Raw genomic sequence first — 24845 nt, 5'->3', positions numbered from 1 at the left:
ATGGGCATTTCAGAAATGTTTACAATTGTTTTTGGAGAACACTGGCTTAATTGCCAGTATGGATAATAATTCGCTTTAAGGGAAGAGTCAGACGGCCATATACCTCGGACAAGGATCGTAACGCAATGCTCAGACTGACCGACAGCTCTCCCGACCCAAGCATCGTATAACTTGGACAAGATCCTTGCGATCCACAAAGCAATGCTCAGACTGACCGGCGGCTCTCCTGTCCCAAGCATCATATAACTTGGACGAGGATCACAACGCAATGCTTGAACTGGCCAGGGGCTCTCCTGACCCAAGCATTGTATAACTGGGATGAAGATCGCAATGCAATGTTCGGAATGGGCAGCGGCTCTCCTGACCCAAGCATCGTATAACTCGGACCAAGATGACAATGCAATGCTCGGGCTGGCCGGCGTCTCTCCTGACCCAAGCATCGTATAACTTGGATGAGGATTTCAATGCAATGCTCAGACTGGCCAGCTACTCTCCTGACCCAAGCATTGTATAACTCGGGCGAGGATCACAGGGCAATGCTCAGACTGGCTGGTGGCTCTCCCAATCCAAGCATCGTATAACTTGGACGAGAATTGCAACACAATGCTTGGACTGGCTGACGGCTCTCCTGACGCAAGCATCGTATAACTCTGACGAGGATCACAACACAATGCTCAGACTGGCCAGCGGCTCTCCTGACCCAAGCATCTTATAACTCTGACGAGGATCACAACGCAATGCTCAGACTGGCTGGCGGTTCTCCCGACCCAAGCATCATATAACTCGGCCGAGGATCACAACGCAATGCTCAGACTGGCTGGCGGCTCTCCCGACCCAAGCATCGTATAACTCTGACGAGGATCACAACACAATGCCCGGACTGGCCAGCGGCTCTCCTGACCCAAGCATTGTATAACTCTGACGAGAATCACAACGCAATGCTCAGACTGGCTGGCAGTTCTCCCGACCAAAGCATCGTATAACTCTGACGAGGATCACAACACAATGCCCGGACTGGCCAGCGCCTCTCCTGACCCAAGCATCGTATAACTCTGACGAGAATCACAACGCAATGCTCAGACTGGCTGGCAGCTCTCCCGACCCAAGCCTCATATAATTCGGACGAGGATCTCAGCGCAATGCTCAGACAGGCTGGTGACGCGCCCCTGGGCCTGCTGTGTCGCGCAGCGTCTCGCGCACGGGGCTTACCCGGAACCGGATCAGATGAGGGTTGTAGTCTCCGAGTGGCGGGGACCCGGACCGTGCCCAGGGAGTCAAACTCAGTGTGTGGCAGTCTTGATAGATGTTATTTGAGTGTCGACTACGCCACCCGTTGATTTGCAGCTATGGAGCTGCCGCTGCAGGGCAGACCGCTGAGGCCGGTGTAGAATTGTGCAGCGTGATAGTATAACCCCCAACGGGAGGGGTATGGCCTCAGGGCAGCCGACGTGGAAGATGGGGGTAGCAGGAACCACTCAGAGACGGTGCGGTGTAATTCAGGGTCTTTACTGGTAACAACGATAGACCCTCCCGGAGTACTTGCTAGCGAACGGGGCCTGGTCAGTCCTTGAGCAGATGGGATCTCCCCTGGCCAGGCGGAGTTGTAGGCCTCCCAAACTGACTGTACTCTTCTGGCTACCTTGCTAGAAGCGGATATAAGTAGCCCACGTCCCTGAGTGTACCGTGTGGTGCTCACCCGTATGGCCGGTGACTCGGGGCCTTCTAATGGCTTCCGCTCCACGATGGCGGTGCTGGTCCCACGCGTGTGACCGTGCCTTCGGGTTTCTGGGCCTGAGGACCTGAAATCCCCTGCCGGTCGGCTTCTGCTGCTGGGTAAGAGTTAGTCCCCACAGCCTCGGACGCCGGGTCTGGTAAGAAAGCTTCTCAGTCAGGGCGAGCTCTGCAGCTGCCAGCCCCTGACTCGTAGTAGTATTGCTCCCACTGAGCTTCTGCTGTTTCTTCCTATGACTGTTTCTTGTCTCTACTCTCCTTGACTTGACTAACCCTGCTTCAGCCCCGGGTTCATATTGGGGAAGTTCTTCCCCTCCCAAGACTGGGCAGGAGGTGTGGCATGCACAGGATCCCTGACCAAAGGACCTCCCACCTGCTCTCAGACATAACATTACATTACTGTGGAAACCAGACCCCTGGGGTGCCACACTGGCGGCTCTCCTGACCCAAGCGTCCCACTGCGACACTTGGGTCAGTAAAGCTGCTGGCCAGTCCTAGCAGTGCATTGCAATCCTCGTCCAAGTTATACGGTCGCCTGATTCTTCCCTAAAAGAGTTCTCTGCTTTCGAAACAACTGGCTGATCGTAAAGTATCCCTCTGCTGGGATCATCATCAATCAGCTGTTATCTATCGAGAATCTTACTGGAAGTGTGTAATTTTCTGGCAGCGCCACCACAGGTGACATTGAATATTACATAGTGTCCTTTAAAATTAATAGGATGTCTGTGAAATGCAGGATAGGGCAGGTCCTACAAAACTTTTTAACTCTGACCAAGAGACGAAGATCTCTTAATTCCCTATTTGGGTTGATGAAACTTTTGCTTTGTAAACCTCTCAGATGAATGGAACTCACTATATTTTTTTTTGCTCTCTCTGCAGTTTCATATTTAATCCCCAATTTAGCTTTGTTCTTCTATTCAAAAGAAGAAGAAAAATCACAATTCTTGAGTTTCATTCAGTGACCTTTTCCCTGCATTCATTGTGTTCTGGGGGATACTCGTGCCTGGAAGGATTATCATGAGATCTTGGCATTTAGCAAAGGCGGTTGTAGCCAGGAACGAGAGCTGCTCTCAACTCTTGCCAATATTTCACCTTGTTTACAGGGAATTGGTCACCAAGTTTTTGCTATATGAGAGCAGCATAGGGGCAGAAACCCTGATTCTAGTGATGAGTCACTTATTGGGCTGCTTGCTGCCGTTTTTTATAAAATCACTGCTGCAGTTCTCGGAATGCTGAGCTCTGTATAACCCCGCCCACATCACTGATTGGTAGCTTTCTGTGTACATAGGCAGAAAGCTGCCAATCAGTGTTGGAGGGCAGGGCTATACAGAACTCATGAATATGGCGGACTCCATAGCAGCAGGTTTACTAGTCCTCTAGTGATAATCTCCTGCTGATAAAACCGTGATATCATCAAAACTACAGCAAGCAGCCCAGTAAGGGACACATCGCTGGAATCAGGGTTTGTCTCTACATTATGCTGCTCTCAGATTAGGTGGCAGAATCCTGGTGACAGATTCCCTTTAAGGTCCTGTAGTCTTAAAAGTATATATAATTCTCAGCCTTGGTATTGCTTATCCACTATTTATCACCTTCCTTGATGGCAGCTTGTCTGCTCTGATGTATTATGCACATCTATAGTCAGTGGAAGAGGCTGTAGAGGATTTAAAAAAAAAAGGCTTCTTTCTTCTATAAATAGCGCCACCCCGACCAATAGGTTGAGTCTGGTATTGCTACATTGAAGTGAATGGGGATGAGCTGCAATACCACATGCTTTGTTGGGACAAATGTCCATGCACAATAGACAACTGTAAGTTGATTTTGTCAGGTCTTGACAACCATCTAATGATTAACCCTTTGTCAGCAGGCAATGCTAGGTTGGGCACAGTTTAGCAATCTTTGTCAGCTCCATTGACAATGAATGCACAACCTTTGCTCCATTGAGACTGAGCAGTTCAGAGTCATATTCTCGGGATCAGTGGAATCCTCAGTGATCGGTGGAATCCTCAGTGATCGGCGGAATCCTCAGCGATCGGCGGAATCCTTAGTGATCAGTGGAATTGTGGCGCCCCTGAGGGTTCGGTCGCCACAGAGGTATTGCATCTCATCCAGAGGTGTGGTTTCTCACTCTCAGGTAAAGAAGGAGTACAGCTCAGGACCCTAACACTACATCCTACAGGAGAGCACAGTCCCTGATCCCTGGCTGGAGTGGGGAGGAACCACTTAGAGAGGGGGAACTAAGTAGTGGATGGGTGGAGGATGTAGATCCTGGGAGCACTGGAGTAGGAGGTATAAAAGGAAGGAACCATCTTGGTTCGGGGAGTCACAGTGGGAAGTTGGAGCTGTGAGGAGAAGCGACAGGAGCAGAGGCTCTGCACGAGCTCTGCTCCACAGACGGGCCAAGTCAGGAGGCCTGAGCCTGAAGGAGAAGGGAGAGATAAGGGGAGCAGGAGAGGCTCCAGGACGAGAAGAGAAGGGACCCCAGGGGTACGGGCCGTGGAGCAAGCCACCCGTACACCCGCCGCTGCCAGGAGGTAGGGGGGTCAGGCCATAGAAAGGGAACCGGTCCCTTAACTAGCCAAGAGCTACAAAGCCTAACTAGAGAACCGGAGGCTGCAGCATTTCAAATACCGCAGACCATAAGTCCATACCAGTGTGCTAGGAAGGTGGCCGCATAGGACCCAGGGGACGGAACACACGTCGCCCACCAAGGCCCGAGGACACCGGACAGGAGTGCTACTAGGTGTGAGGTGCAGGGAGAAGGCCAGAAAGGACACACAAAAGGGGGTCCCGATAAATACTCTGGAGGTATCTGGGAGTCGTCCGAGCCCCTCACTGCGTGAGCACAGGAAGACGTGGGCTCTTACACTGGCCCTGTAACTGGAACTGCTTAAACCATGAGTAATGGATCTGGGACTGCATCGTTTGGACTCTGTGATTATTCTTGCACCGCGACACCTTGCACCATCACCACCATCATCCATACGCGCTGCCCTGAAGCTCCACTCTTTCTGTGGGGAGTCACATCACCTTGCTGCACATACCACCAGCTTCAGCGGACTGCTCCGCAGCGGCGGTTCCCAATAAGCGCATCCCACAGGTGGCGTAGTCGGACTATACCTAACAGACACACATAGACTACCCTGGTTTGACCGCCCTGGGTCACGGACCGGGTCACCGCAATGGTGACTACAACTCCCAGCATCTACAAGGCCCGGCTCCGGGTATCCCCCACGGCCCAGGGGGCGCGTCAGAATCCTCAGAGATCAGTGGGATCCTCAGTGATCGGTGGGATCCTTAGTGATCACCGAGATCCTTAGTGATGAGCAAGGGATCACCTCTCCTGATGCTTCGGGATGGAGATAAGCCACCACCAGAAATGTCTGGCAGCAGCTCGCTGTAGGAAACGCATGGAAGGTTTCCAAGCCTAGCGTACACATTTATGAGAACTATCTGTCGACCAAGTGAGCAAAACACCCCCGTCTCACCATAGCTCTATTGCTCCAACCATATTTTTCAACAGATTGGTGCGTGGAGACCTGATTTCGATTGTAGCAAGGACAGAATGATTAATGATAAATTACGACAGCGGTGAGAAGAAATGACTATCATGTACGAATTATGACATGGTGCATTTAAACACTGTCCCTTTAAGAGGTGTTCTCCAGTTCTATCCTAAGTCAATGCACTTTGGCTCAGCATCACGGGTAGGTGGGACTAGGACGAGAAATAACAATAAAGATCTGCAGAGAAGCCAGGCTGCTAGTCCCAGAAAGCATTGAGCCATAGAGGAAGGTCGGCCAGAGAAAGCAGGGGTAAGGGCGCCGAAAGAGAAGGGGAAAGTGTTTACTCAAGTTTTTCCAAAAAAAATCAGAACTTGTGACTTAAAATGCAGGAAATGCAGCGGACAAAATACAAAGGGTTGTTTTTCTTACTGCCGGAGTGATCTGTATTTTTCTATGAACACTGGATTGGTTGTGAGCAGGGGAACGGCTTTGTCTGGTGCAATTCATGTGGCGTCTAATATCTCTAGGGAATTGTATTGCGTTAATGAAATTATGTGATGTTTTATTACACTATTTAACCATCTTATGATCGAAGTCTTTAGTGCCTAAGGCTATGTTCACACATCATGTTTGTTTGTTTTTTTTACGTCAATTTTGTGCAGCAAAACCTGATATTCAAGGGCATTTTGTTCAGGATTTTTCTTGCAGTTTTGGTGCTTTTTTATGTGTTTTTGGTGCGTTTTTTCAGCTTTTTTTCCACTGTCCGTCTGTCTCTTTTTATGCATGTACATAAAGTTCTGTGAAAAAAAAAAAAAATTCTATTTTGACATCAAAAACGCTAAAACAAATTTTGGTGCGTTTTTTTCACCACCCCATTACTTCCTATGGGTGAAAAAACGCTGTAAAAACACTGAAAACACGCTGAAAGAAGTGAGATGCTCTATTTTCCAAAAAAACATGCAAGACACAAAATCCTGAACAAAAAAAAACCATGATGTGTGAACAGAGAATTCTGGTTTCTAATAGACTTTGCTGGTACTGCAAAAGGCAGCTGAAAATTTTCATAAAAAACTGCATCAAAAAACACTGAAAAAAACATGATGTGTGAACAGAGCCTAAGGCTACGTTCCCAAGATGATTTTTTTTTTATGCTGTGTATTTTCGAGAAAAAAAATGCAAGTAACCTATTTTACTTAATGGGTGCAGATACTAAAACTGAAAAAGTTGTGGACCGATCTTTTCTCTAATGAGTATATATCAGCGGTCGGGCGGTGTACCCTTGACGGGAGTCCTGAAAACTGAAAACAGCCTCCGACCTGCCGGCATCCCCATCTCCTCTTTTGTTTAACCAGCCTGACAAGACATCATTACTTTTATCCTAAGTCATATTTCAAGGCTCGTTAAATGGTCGATCTTGACTTTTAGGATTGCTACTTCCAATAGGTGGCACTAGAGTTCTAGTCTTCTTCTTCTCTGAAGAGACAATTTGCATATTTAATTTCCCAGAGGAGCATGCAAGGAGTTTAAGTCTCCTCATACTGGCATGCCAGACCTGTCATGTCACGCTCCACAAGGAGAAATCTTACCCCTTAGATCCCAGTCTTAGTCTCTCACCAGAACCAAATCAGTTCTTATACTTTGCACTGACGAGGGGCAATCTCCCCGAAACACCGTGTCTACAAATTGAGATTCTGATTTGGCTTTTATCCCAAGTCATATTTCAAAGCTCGTTAAAGGGTCAGTAATGACTTTTAGGATTGCTACTTCCAATAGGTGGCGCTAGAGTTCAAGCTATCTTCCTCTCTGAAGAGGCAATTTGCACACACACAATGTCCTTGTAATCAAGGACAACATATGAAAAAGGCATGCACCAACAACCAGGATCGTCTCATCACAAACTTGACAATGATCAGGCTGACTAATCAAAAGAAGAGCCGCAATAACGGGAGGTAGGAGGCGGCTCTCAAGGCTCCCGTGCAGCGCCACTGAGTAATGACCTGAGTGACCACTGGTCCAGGGTCCTGCAAATTGATTCTTCTACCTCTGATATATATGTATATATAAATATCTATGTCTGTATATATTTATATATATAAACAGATGAATATTCATGGAAACTGCAGAAAATGAGAATTTCATATTCTCAGTTCTGATTTACCATTTACTCAATAGCACTCTTTTTTCTTGCCGGTCCAGAGTTTACAGTCTTGTGCCCATGCTGCGCTCGACTAAACTGATCAGTGTAATCAGTCACTGGCTTCTCTTTTCTTCCATCTGTCTCCTGTATCTTACACACCTATATGCACAAAAATATGTGCCCCCTCCACATTACACCTACAGGAGATTTTACGACCTCCCATTCTACATCCATAGACTTTAATATGGGGTTGGTTTTCTGTTTGTAGCTATAACATTTGACATTCTTGGAAGGATTTCTACAAGATTTTGTAATGTCCATTGGAATTGTTGCCCTTTCTTCCAGAAGAGCATTTGTGAGGTCAGACACTGTGTCACGGTTCCACCCCTCACTGTGTCTGGGATGCAGTTACTGACAGCTCAGCCGTCCAATCTTGTACAGGGGCGTGCAATAGCTGTCAGTGTGGTGATTGACAGCTCGGCTGTCCAATCTGAGACTGGGAGGCACTGGCCATCTTCAGATGTTCATTATCCCAGGTGAATGCCTGGCTACTTAACTGAGCTGTTTCCCCCAGGTCTCTGCCAGACGTACATTCAGCTAGTGTGTGGTTTGTTCTCTGTGCCTTGAGTTCTGTTTATTGATCTTCTGTTGCCTGACCTTGGACCTTGTTCTGACTATCCTTCTGTTTAACCCCTTCTGCTTTGATCTGCTTTCCTCCTGGTATTCTGATCTACGAAACGTTACCTGACTACACTTTTGCCTTTTCCCTCTGTTTATGACTTACCCTCCTGGCTTTGACTTCGGACTCCTTGACTATCCCGTCTTGACGGCCTGGCCTTGAAAAGTGACTCAGCGTCACACACTGATGTTGGAGGAGAGGCCGGACTCACAATCTCCGTTCTAGTTCATCCCAAAGGTGTTGGATAAGGTTGAGATCAGAGCTCAGTGTGGCCGGTCATGTTCTTCCACCAAGCTCACCCAACTATGTCTTTATGGACCTTCTGGGCACAGTCATGGGGAACTGAAAAGGGCTTTCCCCAAACTATTCCCATAAGGTTCCTATAATTGTCAAAAACGTCTTGTATGCTGAAGCATTAAAATTTTCCTTCACTGAAACTAAGGGCCAAGGCCGACCCCTGAAAAACAAGCGGGGGGTGTGGGGCCAAATGTTATACACTGGGGATGGGGGGAGATCGAAGGGCCAGATGTTATACACCGGGGATGAGGGTCCGGATGTTATACACCGGGGATGAGGGTCCGGATGTTATACACCGGGGATGAGGGGCCGGATGTTATACACCGGGGATGAGGGTCCGGATGTTATACACCGGGGATGAGGGTCCGGATGTTATACACCGGGGATGAGGGTCCGGATGTTATACACCGGGGATGAGGGGCCGGATGTTATACACCGGGGATGAGGATCCGGATGTTATACACCGGGGATGAGGGGCCGGATGTTATACACCGGGGATGAGGGGCCGGATGTTATACACCGGGGATGAGGGGCCGGATGTTATACACCGGGGATGAGGGGCCGGATGTTATACACCGGGGATGAGGGACCGGATGTTATACACCGGGGATGAGGGGTCGGTGTAACATCCCTGGCGGCGTGCTTGCATAGTGCACTACCTCCCACTATGCAACACCGCAATCTTACCTGTCAGTTCAGCCTACAAACCTTGCTCCAGTTCATGCTGTGTGCATGTCTCTTGACTGACTGCTTAGGGCGGCGGCCCGGTTACTTCCTGATTCGTATAGCTGCTGTGGGCGCACCCCTAATGCGTCTCCAGCCTATTGCTGTGAGTCACTGGATATTTAAACCCCCTCCACCCAGAAGGAGGGGCCTGAGCAACACCTTCACTCGGTTAGTCTTTGCTACTGAATTGACAGGTCCTGTCCTGTTTCTAGTCTGTTTCCGCCACTCTGGGGGCTGTATACCCAGGCCTGTTACCTGTGACTTCTAGTCTGTTTCCGCCACTCTGGGGGCTGTATACCCAGGCTCCTTCTTGTATCTCATTGCAGTAGCAGTTCCTGTCTGAACTGTATCCTAGCCTGTTACCTGTTTGTCTCTATGTCCGTACCTTCCCTTTTCCTGCAGTATCTGAACCTGCACCTAACTCCAACTCGTTATCTCTGTACTTCTGTTTGTGAGTTTTGTGTCCACTCGCTGCTTCATAGGAAGTACTTTGTGTGTATCTGGTTCTGCTTGTCCCTTTTCCCTTCCTCCGTATCTTCCTCCTGTGTTCTAGCCATCTTCCTGTATTTTCCAGTCTGTTCCATGTGAACAGAGCCCTGTCCTCTCTGCCATGTCCACCGCACCTGCGGTTTCGCTCTGCTCTGTCTTGCCCACCGCTCCGGCGGTTTCTCTCTGCTCTGACTTGCCCACCGCTCCGGCGGCTTCCCTCTGCTCTGCCTTACCCACCGCTCCGGCAGTTTCTCTCTTCTCTGACTTGCCCACCGCTCTGGCGGCTTCCCTCTGCTCTGCCTTACCCACCGCTCCAGTGGCTTCTCTCTGCTCTGACTCGCCCACCGCTCCGGCGGCTTCTCTCTGCTCTGCCTTGCCCACCGCTCCGGTGGCTTCTCTCTGCTCTGCCTTGCGCACCGCTCCGGCGGTTCCGCTCTGCTCTGCCTTGTCCACCGCACCTGCGGTTTCTCTCTGCTCTGCCTTGTCCACCGCTCCGGCGGTTCTGCTCTGCTCTGCCTTGCCCACCACACCTGCGGTTTTCGCTACGCTCTGCTTGCTCACCGCACCAGCAGTTCCTCTCTGCTCTGCCTTGTCCTCCGCTTCTGCGGTTTCACTTTACTCTGCTTGTCTACCGCATCTGCGGCTCTGTACCTGTCTCCCAGTCTGTACTGGACCCTATCCAGCCTGCGCTCCAACCTGCTAGTACCTCCCTGTCTGCACTCCAGCCGTGCTTGCCAGTATCTCCCTGTCTGCATACCAGCCGTGCTTGCCAGTGCCCACCTGTCTGCATACCAGCCGTGCTTGCCAGTGCCCACCTGTCTGCATACCAGCCGTGCTTGCCAGTGCCCACCTGTCTGCATACCAGCCGTACTTGCCAGTACCCACCTGTCTGCATACCAGCCGTACTTGCCAGTACCCACCTGTCTGCATACCAGCCGTACTTGACAATACCCACCTGCCTATATGCCAGTCTAACCTTCCTGTTCCTGCATTCCCCGGTGTGGGTCAACAACTGTGACCGGGGTCTGACCTGGAGTCGCACCTGGTCCCTCTGCTCGGTTCCTCCTTGGTCCACGGAGTCGACTAAGCCACCGTGCAACCTTGGTCGGATCGGGTTGATACTTAGTTACGCCCCTCCAGGCATTCCTCGGTTCATGGTACAGAGGGATCACTAATCACGCTCACGCCAGTCAGTCCGGGCGTGAGCGTAACAGCCGGATGTTATACACTGGGGGTGAGGGGCTGGATGTTATACACCAGGGGCGAGGGGCCGGATGTTATACACTGGGGGTGAGGGGCCGGATGTTATACACTTCGAAAATTGAACTGATTGAAAATTCAGAATTCAATAAAATGTGTCTCCCAATATTTCTCTCCATATAGTGTATTTGCATTAGAACACAAAAATGTAATTAAAATAAATAATTGTTATTTCATCATTATCATAATAAAAAAAACTATACATATACTTGAGATATATATATATATATATATATATATATATATATATATATATATATATATATATATATATTGTAAAAAACATAATTGTGGATAGCAAGGAGGAGACTACCTGGGCCCAAGCAGGAAGTGAAGAAAGGAAAAATACCAAAACTACATGAACATCAAGGCCAATAGGATATAAGTAAGAAGGGTTGAAAATAAAATAATGAAGCACAGTGTATGTAATGGCAATAATAAAAAATGTATGTCAGCTAACAAAATGTTAGCCCAAATATGGCAAATAGTAATTGAAGTAAAAATACCAGAAAGATACCCAGGTAGCCGTCTGCATCTGACACGTGTTTCGCTTGAAGCTTCATCAGGGTATAGTCATATTAGCAGGAAATAGGGAGCAGATGGCAGGGAGTATGACTGTAGCATCAGACTAGATTTGTTTGTAGACTGCAACACATAGGTCTGCGTAAGAGCTTTAGACATAAAATAGTAGATTTTTAATCAAGTCTTTTAGCAAAATTGCTTCATTTTTTATCTTAGGTGGGTTGGAACAGAGTGGCCTTTTATGCTATAAATGTTTAAAATGCGGATATCAGCTATTATAGCTTTGGGCATCCACAGGCGGCTGGCTACCTGTTTGTAACATTACATGCAGAAAGTTTATGTACTGCAAAGACACATGGGGTCTATAGAGCGAGACCTAGTGGGAGACCCTTTACTATGATGTCTGAATGCCCTAATTGAGACCTCCCCTGTAGGCCCCAGTACACAAAGCTCTGACTTTCTTGGCAAAATCCAAACACTGTCTTGTTGTACACTTTCCACTTTCGCTCTATTTACCCCTAAGGGCTTTATGACAGACATGTTCTGCTGTTCCTGCACTGTACATTGACCCTGTTTGTATTGAGGCATATTGATAAGATTAAAATTCTTAGTGGATGACATGTACAGTGAAAAGATTAATTATTTATAACCTGCTGCATTAATACAGTGGGGAAAATAAGTATTTGATCCCTTGCTGTTTTTGTAAGTTTGCCCACTGACAAAGACATGGACAGTCTATAATTTTAACATTGAGAGATAGAATATCCCCCAAAAAATCAAGAAAATCACATTGTATAAATTAGATAATTTTTTTTGCATTTTGTAGTGAGAAATAAGTATTTAGTCCCTCTGGCAAACACATAATACTTGGTGGCAAAACCCTTGTTGGCAAGCACAGCAGTCAGGCGTTATTTGTAGTTGATGATGAGGTTTGCGCACATGTCAGGAGGAGTTTTGGTCCACTCCTCTTTGCAGATCATCTCTAAATCATCAAGATTTTGAGGCTTTCGCTTGGCAACTCGGAGCTTCAACTCCCTCCATAATTTTTCTATGAGATTAAGGTCTGGAGACTGGCTATGCCACTCCATGACTTTACTGTGCTTCTTTTTGCCATGACCCATCTTCAATTCTCTTACTGAGGGAAGGAGGTTGTTGGCCAAAATCTCACGATACATGACCCCATCCATCTTCCCTTCAGTACGGTGCTGTCATCATGTCCCCTTTGCAGAAAAGCACCCCCAAAGTATAATGTTTCCCCCACCATGCTTCACGATTGGGACGATGTTCTTAAGGTTGTACTCATCCTTCTTCTTCCTCCAAACATGGCGAGTTGAGTTAATGCCAAAGAGCTAAATTTTTGTCTCATCTGACCACATAACCTTCTCCCAATAACTGACAGAATCATCCAGGTGTTCATGGGCAAACTTCAGACGGGCCTGCACATGTGCCTTCTTGAGCAGGGGGACCTTGCAGGCACTGCAGGAATTTAAACCTTTAAGGCATAATGTGTTACCAATGGTTTTCTTGGTGACTGTGGTCCCAGCTGCCTGATCATTAACAAGTTCCCCCTTGTAGTTTTAGGCTGATCTCTCACCTTCCTCATGATCAAGGATACCCCAAGAAGTGAGATTTTGCATGGTGCCCCAGATCGATGTCGATTGACAGTCATTTTGTATTTCTTTCATTTTCTTACTATTGCACCAACAGTTGTCTCCTTCTCACCCATCGTCTTACTTATGGTTTTGTAGCCCATTCCAGCTTTGTGCATGTCTATGATCTTGTCCCTGACATCCTTAGAAAGCTCTTTGGTCTTGCCCATGTTGTAGAGGTTAGAGTCTGATTGATTAATTGAGTCTGTGGTCAGGAGTCTTTAATACAGGTGACTATGTAAGACAGCTGTCTTTAATGCAGTTAACGAGTTGATTAGGAGAGTGTAACTGGTCTGTAGGAGCCAGAACTCATAATGGTTTGTAGGGGATCAAATACTTATTTCTCACTGCAAAATGCAAATAAATGTATCTAATTTATACAATGTGATTTTCTTTATTTTTTTTTGGATATTCTATCTCTCAATGTTAAAATTAACCTACCCATAAAATTATAGACTGTTCATGTCTTTGTCAGTGGGCAAACTTACAAAAACAGCAAGGGATCAAATACTTATTTCCCCCACTGTATGTAGTTTATAGTTTATCTCATACTAGGCCGCATGTGTGTGTGTGTTCAGTATTGTAGCCAATCAAATTCCAGATTCCAGCTCTGAGTCCTAGTAAAGCCCATTAATGTTCCTAATATTCCTATATACTTTGGTACCCCTTTCATGCCCCCTATATAGTATGATGCCCCCCAAAACAAAGTATAATGTTCCCACTTGGCCCCCATAAAGTATGATGTCCCCACAGTACATTACCCCACAGCCCCCCACACAGTATAATGCCCTCACAGCCCACCCCAAACTATATGATACCTCCACAGCCCACCACACATAGTATGATAACCTCACAGCACACCCCAAACTATATGATGCCCCTACAGCTTTCCGAACACAGTGTGAAACCCCAAAGCTACCTACACGCAGTATGATGCCCCCCACAGCCACCCAAACACAGTATGATGCCCCCCCACTGTCACCCACAATGTACAGTGGGTATGGAAAGTATTCAGACCCCTTTAAATTTTTCACTCTTTGTTTCATTGCGGCCATTTGGTAAATTCTAAAAAGCTCATTTTTTTCTTATTAAAGTACACTCTGCACCCCATGTTGACTGAAAAAACAACATAAATGTAGAAATTTTTGCAAATTTATTAAAAAAGAAAAACTGAAATATTACATGGTCATAAGTATTCAGACCCTTTGCTCAGACACTCATATTTAAGTCACATGCTGTCCATTTCCTTGTGATCCTCCTTGAGATGGTTCTACTCCTTCATTGGAGTCCAGCTGTGTTTAATTAAACTGATAGGACTTGATTTGGAAAGGAACCCACCTGTCTATATAAGACCTCACAGCTCACAGTGCATGTCAGACCAAATGAGAATCACGAGCTCAAAGGAACTGCCCAAGGAGCTCAGAGACAGAATTGTGGCAAGGCACAGATCTGGCCAAGGTTACAAAAGAATTTCTGTGTTACTCAAGGTTCCTAAGAGCACAGTGGCCTCCATAATCCTTAAATGGAAGACGTTTGGGACCATCAGAAGTCTTCCTAGACCTGGCCATCCAGCCAAACTGAGCAATCGTGGGAGAAGAGCCTTGGTGACAGAGGTAAAGAAGAACCCCAAGATCACTGTGGCTGAGCTCCAGAGATGCAGTAGGGAGATGGGAGAAAGTTCCACAAAGTCAACTATCACTGCAGCCCTCCACCAGTCAGGCCTTTATGGCAGAGTGGCCCGACGGAAGCCTCTCTTCAGTGCAATACATATGAAAGCCTGCATAGAGTTTGCTCAAAAACACACGAAGGACTCCCAGACTATGAGAAATAAGATTGTCTGGTCTGATGAGACGAAGATAGAACTTTTTGGTGATAATTCTAAGCGGTATGTGTGGAGAAAACCAGGCACTGCTCATCACCTGCCCAACACAATCCCAACAGTGAAACATGGTGGGGGCAGCATCATGCTATGGGGGTGTTTTTCAGCTGCAGGGACAGGACGACTGGTTGCAATTGAAGGAAACATGAATGCGGCCAAGTACAGAGATCTCCTGGATGAAAACCTCTTCCAGAGTGCTCTGGACCTCAGACTTGGCCGAAGGTTCACCTTCCAACAAGACAATGACCCTAAGCACACAGCTAAAATAACAAAGGAATGGCTTCAGAACAACTCTGTGACCATTCTTGACTGGCCCAGCCAGAGCCCTGACCTAAACCCAATTAAGCATCTCTGGAGAGACGTTCACCATCCAACCTGACGGAACTGGAGAGGATCTGCAAGGAAGAATGGCAGAGGATCCCCAAATCCAGGTGTGAAAAACTTGTTGCATCATTCCCAAGAAGACTCATGGCTGTACTAGCTCAAAAGGGTGCGTCTACTCCATACTGAGCAAAGGGTCTGAATACTTATGACCATGTGATATTTCAGTTTTTCTTTTTTAATAAATTTGCAAAAAATTCTACATTTCTGTTATTTTTCAGTCAAGATGGGGTGCAGAGTGTACTTTAATGAGAAAAATTACCAAATGGATGCAATGAAACAAAGAGTGAAAATTTTAAAAGGGTCCGAATACTTTCCATACCCACTGTATAATGCCACTACACCTCTCCACACACAATATGGTGCCTATACAATTATCCCCACATAGTATTATGCCCCACAGCCTCCACACACAGTATGATTCCCCCACAGCCATCAAAACATAGTATGATGTCCCCCACTGCCATCCACACTGTATAATGCCACTACACATCTCTTCACGCAGTATGGTGCCTCTACAACCATCCCCACACAATATTATGCCCCACAGCCCCCCCCATACAGAATAATGCCCCCACTGCCTCCCACATCCAGTATGATGCCTACCACAGCCATCCACACTCAATATTATGTCCCACAGCCCCCTGGCCCCCTCACACACAGAATAATGCCCCTACTGCCTCCCACACTTCTGCTTTTTTTCAAAACTCTTAAGAAATTAATGGAGAGAGATGCACATGCATTGCCACTTCTGTTCATAGGAGCGCAAGATTGCAGACCCGCGTCTATCAGACATTTTTAGCATATCCTGTACATATGTCATAATTGTCTCAGATGTCTCTCACCACTGATTTCAGTCTTTAAACTTTGAAAGTGTGAAATGTCAGACGAACGATAATTTGGCTGACAGGTATGTCCCACTCGGCACAGAGTTTTTTAGAGAGTCGGTAGGCCCCCATACACATTAGATGGTCCACCAATCCCACAGAAACTGGCATGTCCGAGGTAGGTACAGAGCCTTGAAAATGTATTCATGCCCATCACCTTTTCCATTTTTTTTCACGTAACACCCACAAACTTAAATGTATTTTATTGGACTTTTATGTGACACCAACACAAAGTATCAAGTATTTGTGAGTGTAAAGAAAATGATACATGGTTTTATAAAAGTGTTGAGCCAGCATGTATTGTTAACCCTTTCGGCGAGCATGCTCAGGTGCTCGCTGAATATTTACGGCGTGCTCTGCATCTATGTTAGTGCTGCTGCGACTGCATGTGTCATGGCTGTTACACAGCGGTGACACATGCAGAGATTGCCTATTTGTTAGATAATCCCTGCATGTGTCACAGCTGTCTAACAGCCGTGACACATGCAGCCGCAGCAGCACTAACATAGATGCAGAGCATGCGGCAAATACATATAAATAAAGGGTTAACAATACAATCTGGCTCAACACTATTTTATAATTATTTAAAAAATATAAATCTTAAAATTGTGAGGTGCATTTGTTTTCAGCCCCTTGTAGTCTGATATCCCTAAATAAAATTCTGAGTTATTAGTTGCCTTCAGAAGTCACATAATTAGTAAATTGAGTCCACCTGTGTGTAATTTATCCTCAGTATAACTACAGCTGTTCTGTGAAGGCCTCAGAGGTTTGTATGAGAACATTAGGGAGCAAACAGCATCATGAAAACCAAGGAACACACCAGACAGGTCAGGGATAAAGTTGTGGAGAAAAGTAAAGCAGGGTTAGGTTATAAAAAAAAATACCCCAACCTCTGAACATCTCACAGAGCACTGTTCAATCCATCATTCAAAAATGGAAGTATGACACAACTGTAAACCTATCAAGACATGGCCAACCACCTAAACTGACATCGCAAGCAAGGAGAGGATTAATTAGAGAAGTTGCCAAGAGTCCTCTGGAGGAGCCGCACAGATCTACAGTTCAGGTGGGAGAATCTGTCTAGAGGAGAACTATTAGTCATATACTCCACAAATCTGGCCTTTATGGAAGAGTGGCAAGAATAAAGCCATGCTTGAAAACAAGCCATAAGAAGTCCCTATTGCAGTTTGCAAAAAGCCATGTAGGAGACACAGCGAACATGTGGAAGAAGGTGCCCTGGTCAGATGAGACCAAAGTAGAACTTTTTTGGCTAAATGCAATGCACTGTGTGTGTGGTGGAAAACTAACACTGCACATCACTCTGAAAACACCATTCCAACCGTCAAACATGGTGATGGCAGCTTCATGTTGTGGGGATGCTTTTCTTCAGCAGGGACGGGGAAGCTGGTCAGAGTTGATGGGAAGATGGATGGAGCTAAATACAGGGCAATCCTGGAGGAAAACCTGTTAGAGGCTACAAAAGACTTGAGACTGGGGCATAGGTTCACCTTCCAGCAAGACAACGACCTTAAACATCCTCCCAGAGCTACAATGGATGGTTTAGATCAAATCTTATTCATGTCTGTGAACGGCCCATTTACAGTTCATATCGAAATCTCATTAAGCATCTGTGACAAGACTTGAAAATTGCTGATCATAGACGCCTCTATCCAATCTCACTGGGCGGGAGCGAGTGTGCAAAGAAGAAGGTGCAAAAATGTCACCTCCAGATATGCAAAGCTGGTAGAGACAGAAACAGACCCCAAAAGACTTCCAGAATTAGCTGCAGTGAAAGGTGGTCAGAGGGGGCTGATTACAAATACACATCACAATTTTCAGATTTATATTTTATGAATATTTAGAAAAACTTGTAGCATTTCCTTTATACTTCACAAAAATAATAAAATTCCAATAGAATACATTTAAGTTTGTGGGTGTAACATGGAAAAATGTAAAAAAAAAGTTAAGGGGTATGATATGAATACTTTTTCAAGGCACTGTATGCCATAACAGTCTGGATTAGTGATAAATGTTGTTTACGGGACTACCCTTTAGGGAAGACATGCAGAGTCACTTCTTTGCCGGGAACAGAGACTGGCACCTCCATTGTCTGGATTGATGTGGACCATGTGTTTGGTTTCCAACTTTCATGGTATACTCACTCATAAATGTCTCTAAGGCTGTGCGCCCACGATGCATTTTTTAAGCGTTTCCGCAGCGGCAATTCCGCTGCAGAAACGCTTAAAAAACGCTTGGTAGAAGGTCTGCCATGTTCCCCAATGATAATCCGCATGTGCGGAAAAAAACACAGCACTACCAATTATTTTGCGGAAGCGCTGAGTTTTCGCGACCATTGACTTGCATTGGAACGCTTGGATTCCGCATCACTGGATCTGTACATGCGGATTTCATGCGTTTCAATGTGCAGATGGTACCCGGGTTTGGAGAAGAGGAGACTCCTCCGGACCCGGGTACCATAGAACCTGTAAATAAAAGAATAAAATAAAAAATAAATATTATACTTACCTTCTGATGGCCCCCGGTGTGCTTGTCTTGGCTTGCCGGCAGCTCGCGGTGGAGTCAAGGACCTGCGCTGACGTCATTTAGTCATGTGACTGGTCATGCGACCGCTGACGTCGGCAGGTCCTTCAGTGTACCGCGAGCTGCCGGCAAGCCGAGACGCATCGAATAAAGACTCCGGGGGCCATCGGAAGGTAAGTATAGATTTATTTTTTATTTTTTACCATTCTCTCAGGTCACACTATATAAATCCATGCCGTTTGCATGGATTTATATAGTGTGACCAACTTGTCAAGCACTTTCCAAGTGATGCTAAAATCGCTTGGAAAGCGCTTGTCAACCCGCATGCAGAAATGCATGTGAAGAACGCTTCACTTCCGCATGTCCCTGGCAGGAAAAACGCATGTACAATCCGCATGTACAATCCGCATGTACAATCCGCATGCGTTTTTTCTGCCAGGGAGATGCAGAAACGCTCAAGAAAAAATCTGGAGCATTTCTGCCTCGTGGGCACATAGTCTAATAGTAAAGATGGTGTAATTCATATAGATGTTAGGTGTAATTATCATTATTAGTTGCAGGTCACAAATGTGTAAATTATACACTTTTAGCTCAAGGTCATATGACACAACTGTTGTCACAACATGATAAGAAATGCACTGACACCCTATTTGTCCTTGTTTATGGTGTTTTTCTGTACAATTAGATAAGTAGCCTAGGTATAAGTGTGATAAAGCTAAGATTATTCCAGGATATGGCCTTGTTCATTCTGGGCACATACTCTTTTTTTTTACATAGATAGGTACACTAAAGGCTCATTTAGATGGGTCAATTTTTGTCTCATTAATGAGAGGTAGTTGACTTATATGAGATGATCGGCCCTTGTTTACACATGCTGATAAAAACTGTATGGGGAAAAACGATCATTAACCTATTCGCGCATAAGGGTATGAATTAACATCCTGGGAAATGGTCCATATTTGTGCAGAGGGCTCTGGAGCTGAGCTACATCCACTTGTGGCTGAGGCTGGTCGGCATTTATCTCCCAACAGCCAAAGTTGCAGATGAGTTACAATTGCTGCTGTTAACCATTTAGATGTTGCTGTTAACCATTTAAATGGACCAACTTGTTGCTCAAAGGCATCGGTTCCCATCGGCCCTCCACAATCGCAGAAGACCAATAGGTAACAATGGAAGTCATGAGCCTGCTGAAGGCCCCCTTCGCTTCCATCTTGGTGTACCTCCCGGCACTACTCCTCCCCACACACGGCTTTGTTGCTCACTGGTTTCCAGTAGTGGACAACTCTCATATTATGGCCATTCTATTCCAATACAGAATCATCTTGTCAGCCGCACATCCCAGGTTTACACGGGGTGATGTGCCGCTTACAGCAATTATTGTTATGCCAGCATAAATGATCCAATCACTCGTCAGCTGAGCTTTTGGCTTGCTTATCTGGTGATCGGCAGCATGTTTACACATCGCTGATTATTGACCTGTCTAAATGGGGTTTTAGTCCAAGTAAATCAGACATATGCCTTTAAACTACAAGGTGCTGTATAGAAGATAAAACCTAGTGGGTGCATAAGTGTTAAAGAGTGGATCAAGAGTCAGGAGGCGGTGTAGAGGTAGTAGCTACACCCGGGCCCTGTTGGCCGAGAAGACACCAGTATCATAAATGTAACTTGGTTGATGGAGGACCTGTTATGGATCCTACATTGGCCAACGGGTCTTCCAGTAGATTGATCAGTTAAACACAGTTCTGCACTTTTAATTTTGTGGGTTTTTGTGTCATTACAGATGGGCGAAAGTGAAACTTCTGCCCTCCCAGAACGTAGGGCCCAGGTAAGATTTATAATACACTATAATATTTATAAAAATGGTGTACATATAGTGTCCAATAAACCACTAATGAATATTCTTTGTTTCGCTCCATAGGATGATCAGGTTTGGGACTCGGTGAAGAAAACAGCATTTGTGTTGGGTACTGGGCTTCTTACCTTTGCTGCTTTCAGGAATACAGTCACATGGTGAGGAGCAAAGCTATATTCAGTATGTATAGTGTATAGTATATAGTATGTACGTGTCTGCATCCATTAGAACAACTGCGTTGTCAAAAGAAGGAGAAGGAATGATTTGGGGTAGTTTCCTGCTACTTCACCAGCATAATTGCTTTGTGGTTCTTCTCAGAACCTTAGCTTTATAGCCAGTCCTCCAAGACAAATGTTCTCTGTGTCCAAGGTTGCAAGTACACCGGGTGCCCTTTTTATTAAAGTAATCCGTACACCGGGTGCCCTTTTTATTACCTTATGAAGATTCACTGTGGCTTTAGATCCAGCACTTACGTTGACCTTACACGGTGACGTGGTGGTTGGTGGTGAGAGTCAGACTCATCATCCTGCTACCGCCTCTTAATTTTACCTCTTCCTTGCTCCTCCTCATGGCATCGCCTCAGTGCCGCCCCCGCTTATGCTGATCTCCTCCTCCAGACTTGGAACCAGGAAACCTCTTCTCCTGACTCCTAGTGTCATAGAAAGATTTTGGTGGCAGCCTCATGTCGTAACTCATAAAACGGGGAAGACAAGCTGGCAGATACCAAAAGAGAAGAACATCACAGTAACAACAGATGGATTCAGCACTATGAGGACAGGAGGAAATATCGATAACACTCCCAAGATTATTAAGTTTTTAATCTATTTTATTATTGCATACAACATATCCTTTGATAAAACATCAGCTTGTACTGTGCATTTTGAGTTAATGGCAAGCTTTGACGGCCATGATGGAAGTCTAGTCTAGTCTAAGTCTAGATCCAATCGTATGACTCTACTGCAGCTCTTCAGCAACCACAGAATGATGACCGAACTGCCGTAAAAAAAAATGAAACATGTAAACAGGAATTGAAAGAGTTATAAAATATCGTAATATAAGGATTTTTTTTTAGCCTTTCTAGCATTACTATTTGGGTTTTATACTCTTTTACCTACTAGATTAAGTTTAGGACTTCCCTTCCTATTTGATAAATTCCACTGGCAGTGTAACCCCTTTGAGGTTCTTCTAAAGAGAAGAGGGTTATAACATTGTGTTTAATTGTAAGATGCCACATATAAAGCAATAAATCTTTAGAGATTGCTTGAACAACTGAATTTGCAAGAAAATGGAGATAATCGCCGAAAAGGGTTGTCCGTCTAAAACAAGTTATCTATCACCCATCCGCAGGAGAGGTGATGACTTGTTGATGGTCGGGGTCCGACTTCTGGCACCTGCACCGATCGGTAGATTGGAGAACTTTTATCCCCATTAAAATGGAGTGTCAGTGTACATGCTCGACCTCCACTCCGTGTATCCCTTGTGGGGCTGCTGACCGCAGCTCTCGGCTTTTTACGGAAGCCACATAGGGAATAGCGTCCAACCTGCCACTCCATTTTGTAAATCAGATAAAAATTCCCCAATTTGCCAATCAGTGCAGCTCCCAGCAGTCAGCCCCACACAGATCAGCAAGTTATCACCTATCCTGCGAATAGGTAATAACTTGTTTTAACTGGACAACTGTCACGATATAGCAGTAGGATTTCAAGGGACAATGGGCTCCTACCTTGTCCCTCAAGCTAGGGGAACCCTAGACTATCCCTGTTCCCCAGATTACCCCTGATGGTGGGGATGCTTGGGTCTCGTACCTTGCTATGCTCCTATATGAAAGCTTATCTGTTTCCTCCCCCACCCAGGGAGCTATGGGACAGAAGCGTATGAAAAAAACACAAACCAGACAGACCGGAATAAAAGAAAACTACTATCATACAAATACAGCACCTAAAAAAGGTCAGGGCAACAATATTCATTGTGGATCAAGACTCATAATATATAACTAACCTACAACGCACCAAATAAGAGTCATAAAAAGATCCAAAAAGTCAATCATTTTGAAAAAATAGACACAGTTTTATTAGACAAAATTCATAAAAATACAATAAAAGAGCTGGGTTCAAATGAACACCAGAACAAGAGGACAATGCCTCATACAGTTAAGACGAGGTCCAGATATAGCCTTCAAAAGAGATATTGCAGTGCAGCTCACATGTTTGTGCATACGAGAAGAGGGAATAAGACCAGAAAGTACCACTGGTCACAGAACACTAAATCCCTTACCATGAGTCATAAATCACATTTGTGCATGTTGTATGTAAGTTTAACTCATGGAAAAAAGGGTTATTTGTACATGAAGCAAACAAGCTTCATTAGACATAGTATAAGCGTCCAAATCTCTCATTAAACCAGGGCTGTAAAAGTTAATAAACATGTAAAGAAAATCTCTCCATGTGATAAGTACCTACCCTGATTTTCTGCACTGCTGGATCAGTACCCCGTGCCCCTACGCACATTTCGGTGCATATAGCACCTTTTTCAAGGGGAAAGTGACCTGGTGTGGGAGGAGGCTTGTGTTTCTTATATACTGCAAACACAGCTGTACAATTAGTGGTCAGGACCAACCCAGGACCAACCCAGCGCATGTGTGCCATCACACACGCTGTGTAACACCCAGTATCCGGGGTTTCACAGCGACGCTGACCACTAATTGTACAGCTGCGTTTGCAGTATACAAGCTATCACTGGCAAAGAAAGAAGCAAGGAGGTGGGTTCTTATACCTGCTGGGAGTAACAAACTCAGAACAGCTGATACAATAATAGACCTCCAGAAGTCCAACTAAGCAGTTTAAACAAAGAAAAGAAAGCCAGAACTCCTAATAGGATGGTGAAGCCGTTCTAAGTACCGCAGGTGTATGTGTCACCAAACGCTGCGATCGTCTGACCACACTCTGTCGCGGTATATCAGTGACAATCCCTTTAAGTGTTTCAAGCACAGAACATGATTCTTAATCTTAGATAAATTCTTTTTATTGTGACTGTAGCTCCATGTTTCCTCATAATTGATAGTAATGGCCAGGAGTAATCACAGAATTTCAGACCATGTCAGAAGTCTTGCTACTCTCGTGCTTTTTTTTCCCCCATAGGGTTCCTTTAATGTCCTAGCCTTCACTAGTTAAATGGAGTCTGTCATCACAAAATTACTGCTGAAACCAAGCACAGGCAGACGCTCAGTGCACCCTTGGCATGGTCAAATTCAGTTACCACCTACGTTTTCCATATTTCTCCACCCTCTTCTTTCTTGATTGACAGCTGTAGCTTTACAAGAGCCGGGGAAGGGCAGTGATAGATGGAAAACAAGCAGGTGGGAAGATGAACTGCTTGGCCACACCAAGGGTGCACCGAGCATTTGTGCTTGCTTTGGACAGTCATTTTATGCTGATAAACTCACTAGGTGGGACATATTCTAGATGCCTACATATACATATTTTACAAGTGAGTTTTTTTTATTAACTCTTTGTTGTGTTACTCTCCTAGGCACCTACAGCATTTTTGGGGTGCGTCTGGTGATTTCTGGCAATCGCTGTGGGGCAAGCTGCACGACTACTATGGGGGCAATGAACTGTCTTTATTCTGTTTGGGTGAGTGTGAGTCAGTATCTGTCTTCTATGTAATATTGTGTCTCGTGTAATTAATTGTATGACACTTGTTTTAGTGAAATAAAAAAATATTTTTTACAAATGTGCAGGAAACATCTATTTAATCCATTTTATTGATGTAATTTAATTAATGTCCTCATATGAGTACGGTGCTCTGGTCCAAAACATGTACGCTGATGGAGGAGCATCAATTAGCGGCCTCCTTAGAACAGCACTGCGCAGCTCTGCGCATGCGCTAGTTCCTGTGTTATCTTCTAGATGGTTGATATTTTCTATGATAGATGTATCCCATATAATAAATCTTATATAAACGATAGAGATGTATATATAATGACTTCAGAAGTGGAAAATCTCATTCTCCCATGTGACTTCTTGTAATATCCCTCTGATGTCTGCTAACATACATTCCAGGCAGAGTTAGGCAGGCCGGAATTTTAATCCAGATTATCTGTGTTTTCCTTGAAGCAGCTATTTTATACTCTTAATAGAAATGAATGACTGATCATTGGGAAGTTATGGGGCAGCTGTCTGTACAGTACAAACCCATAGGATACATCATATTCATGGTAAGTTCTCAGTGCCCCCAGGTTACTTGCAAGGAGTCCAGCAGAAGTTTGGGCGCATCCTCGGTGCTGAGACTCTGCTGTCTGATGAAGCTG

At 45.4% G+C, this 24845-nt stretch overlaps 1 protein-coding gene across 1 annotated transcript in view; it reads left to right on the top strand.

Annotated features, from left to right (window-relative positions):
• The first annotated feature begins 5422 nt into the window (after positions 1-5422).
• FAXDC2 (fatty acid hydroxylase domain containing 2) overlaps positions 5423-24845 on the top strand; it is a 36329-nt gene continuing 16906 nt past the window's right edge. Inside the window, exons 1-4 of the mRNA XM_073649864.1 lie at positions 5423-5546; positions 20465-20509; positions 20603-20694; positions 24065-24168. Coding sequence (XP_073505965.1) covers positions 20465-20509; positions 20603-20694; positions 24065-24168 — 241 coding nt within the window. The 5' untranslated portion in view covers positions 5423-5546. The remainder of the gene's footprint in view (positions 5547-20464; positions 20510-20602; positions 20695-24064; positions 24169-24845) is intronic.

The sequence above is a fragment of the Phyllobates terribilis genome, unplaced genomic scaffold (genome assembly GCF_046119375.1).
Source record: "Phyllobates terribilis strain yellow unplaced genomic scaffold, ASM4611937v1 Scaffold_10__3_contigs__length_209671492, whole genome shotgun sequence".
In the NCBI taxonomy this organism is placed as follows: Eukaryota; Metazoa; Chordata; class Amphibia; order Anura; family Dendrobatidae; genus Phyllobates; species Phyllobates terribilis.
This window is presented reverse-complemented; position numbering and strand designations above follow the sequence as displayed.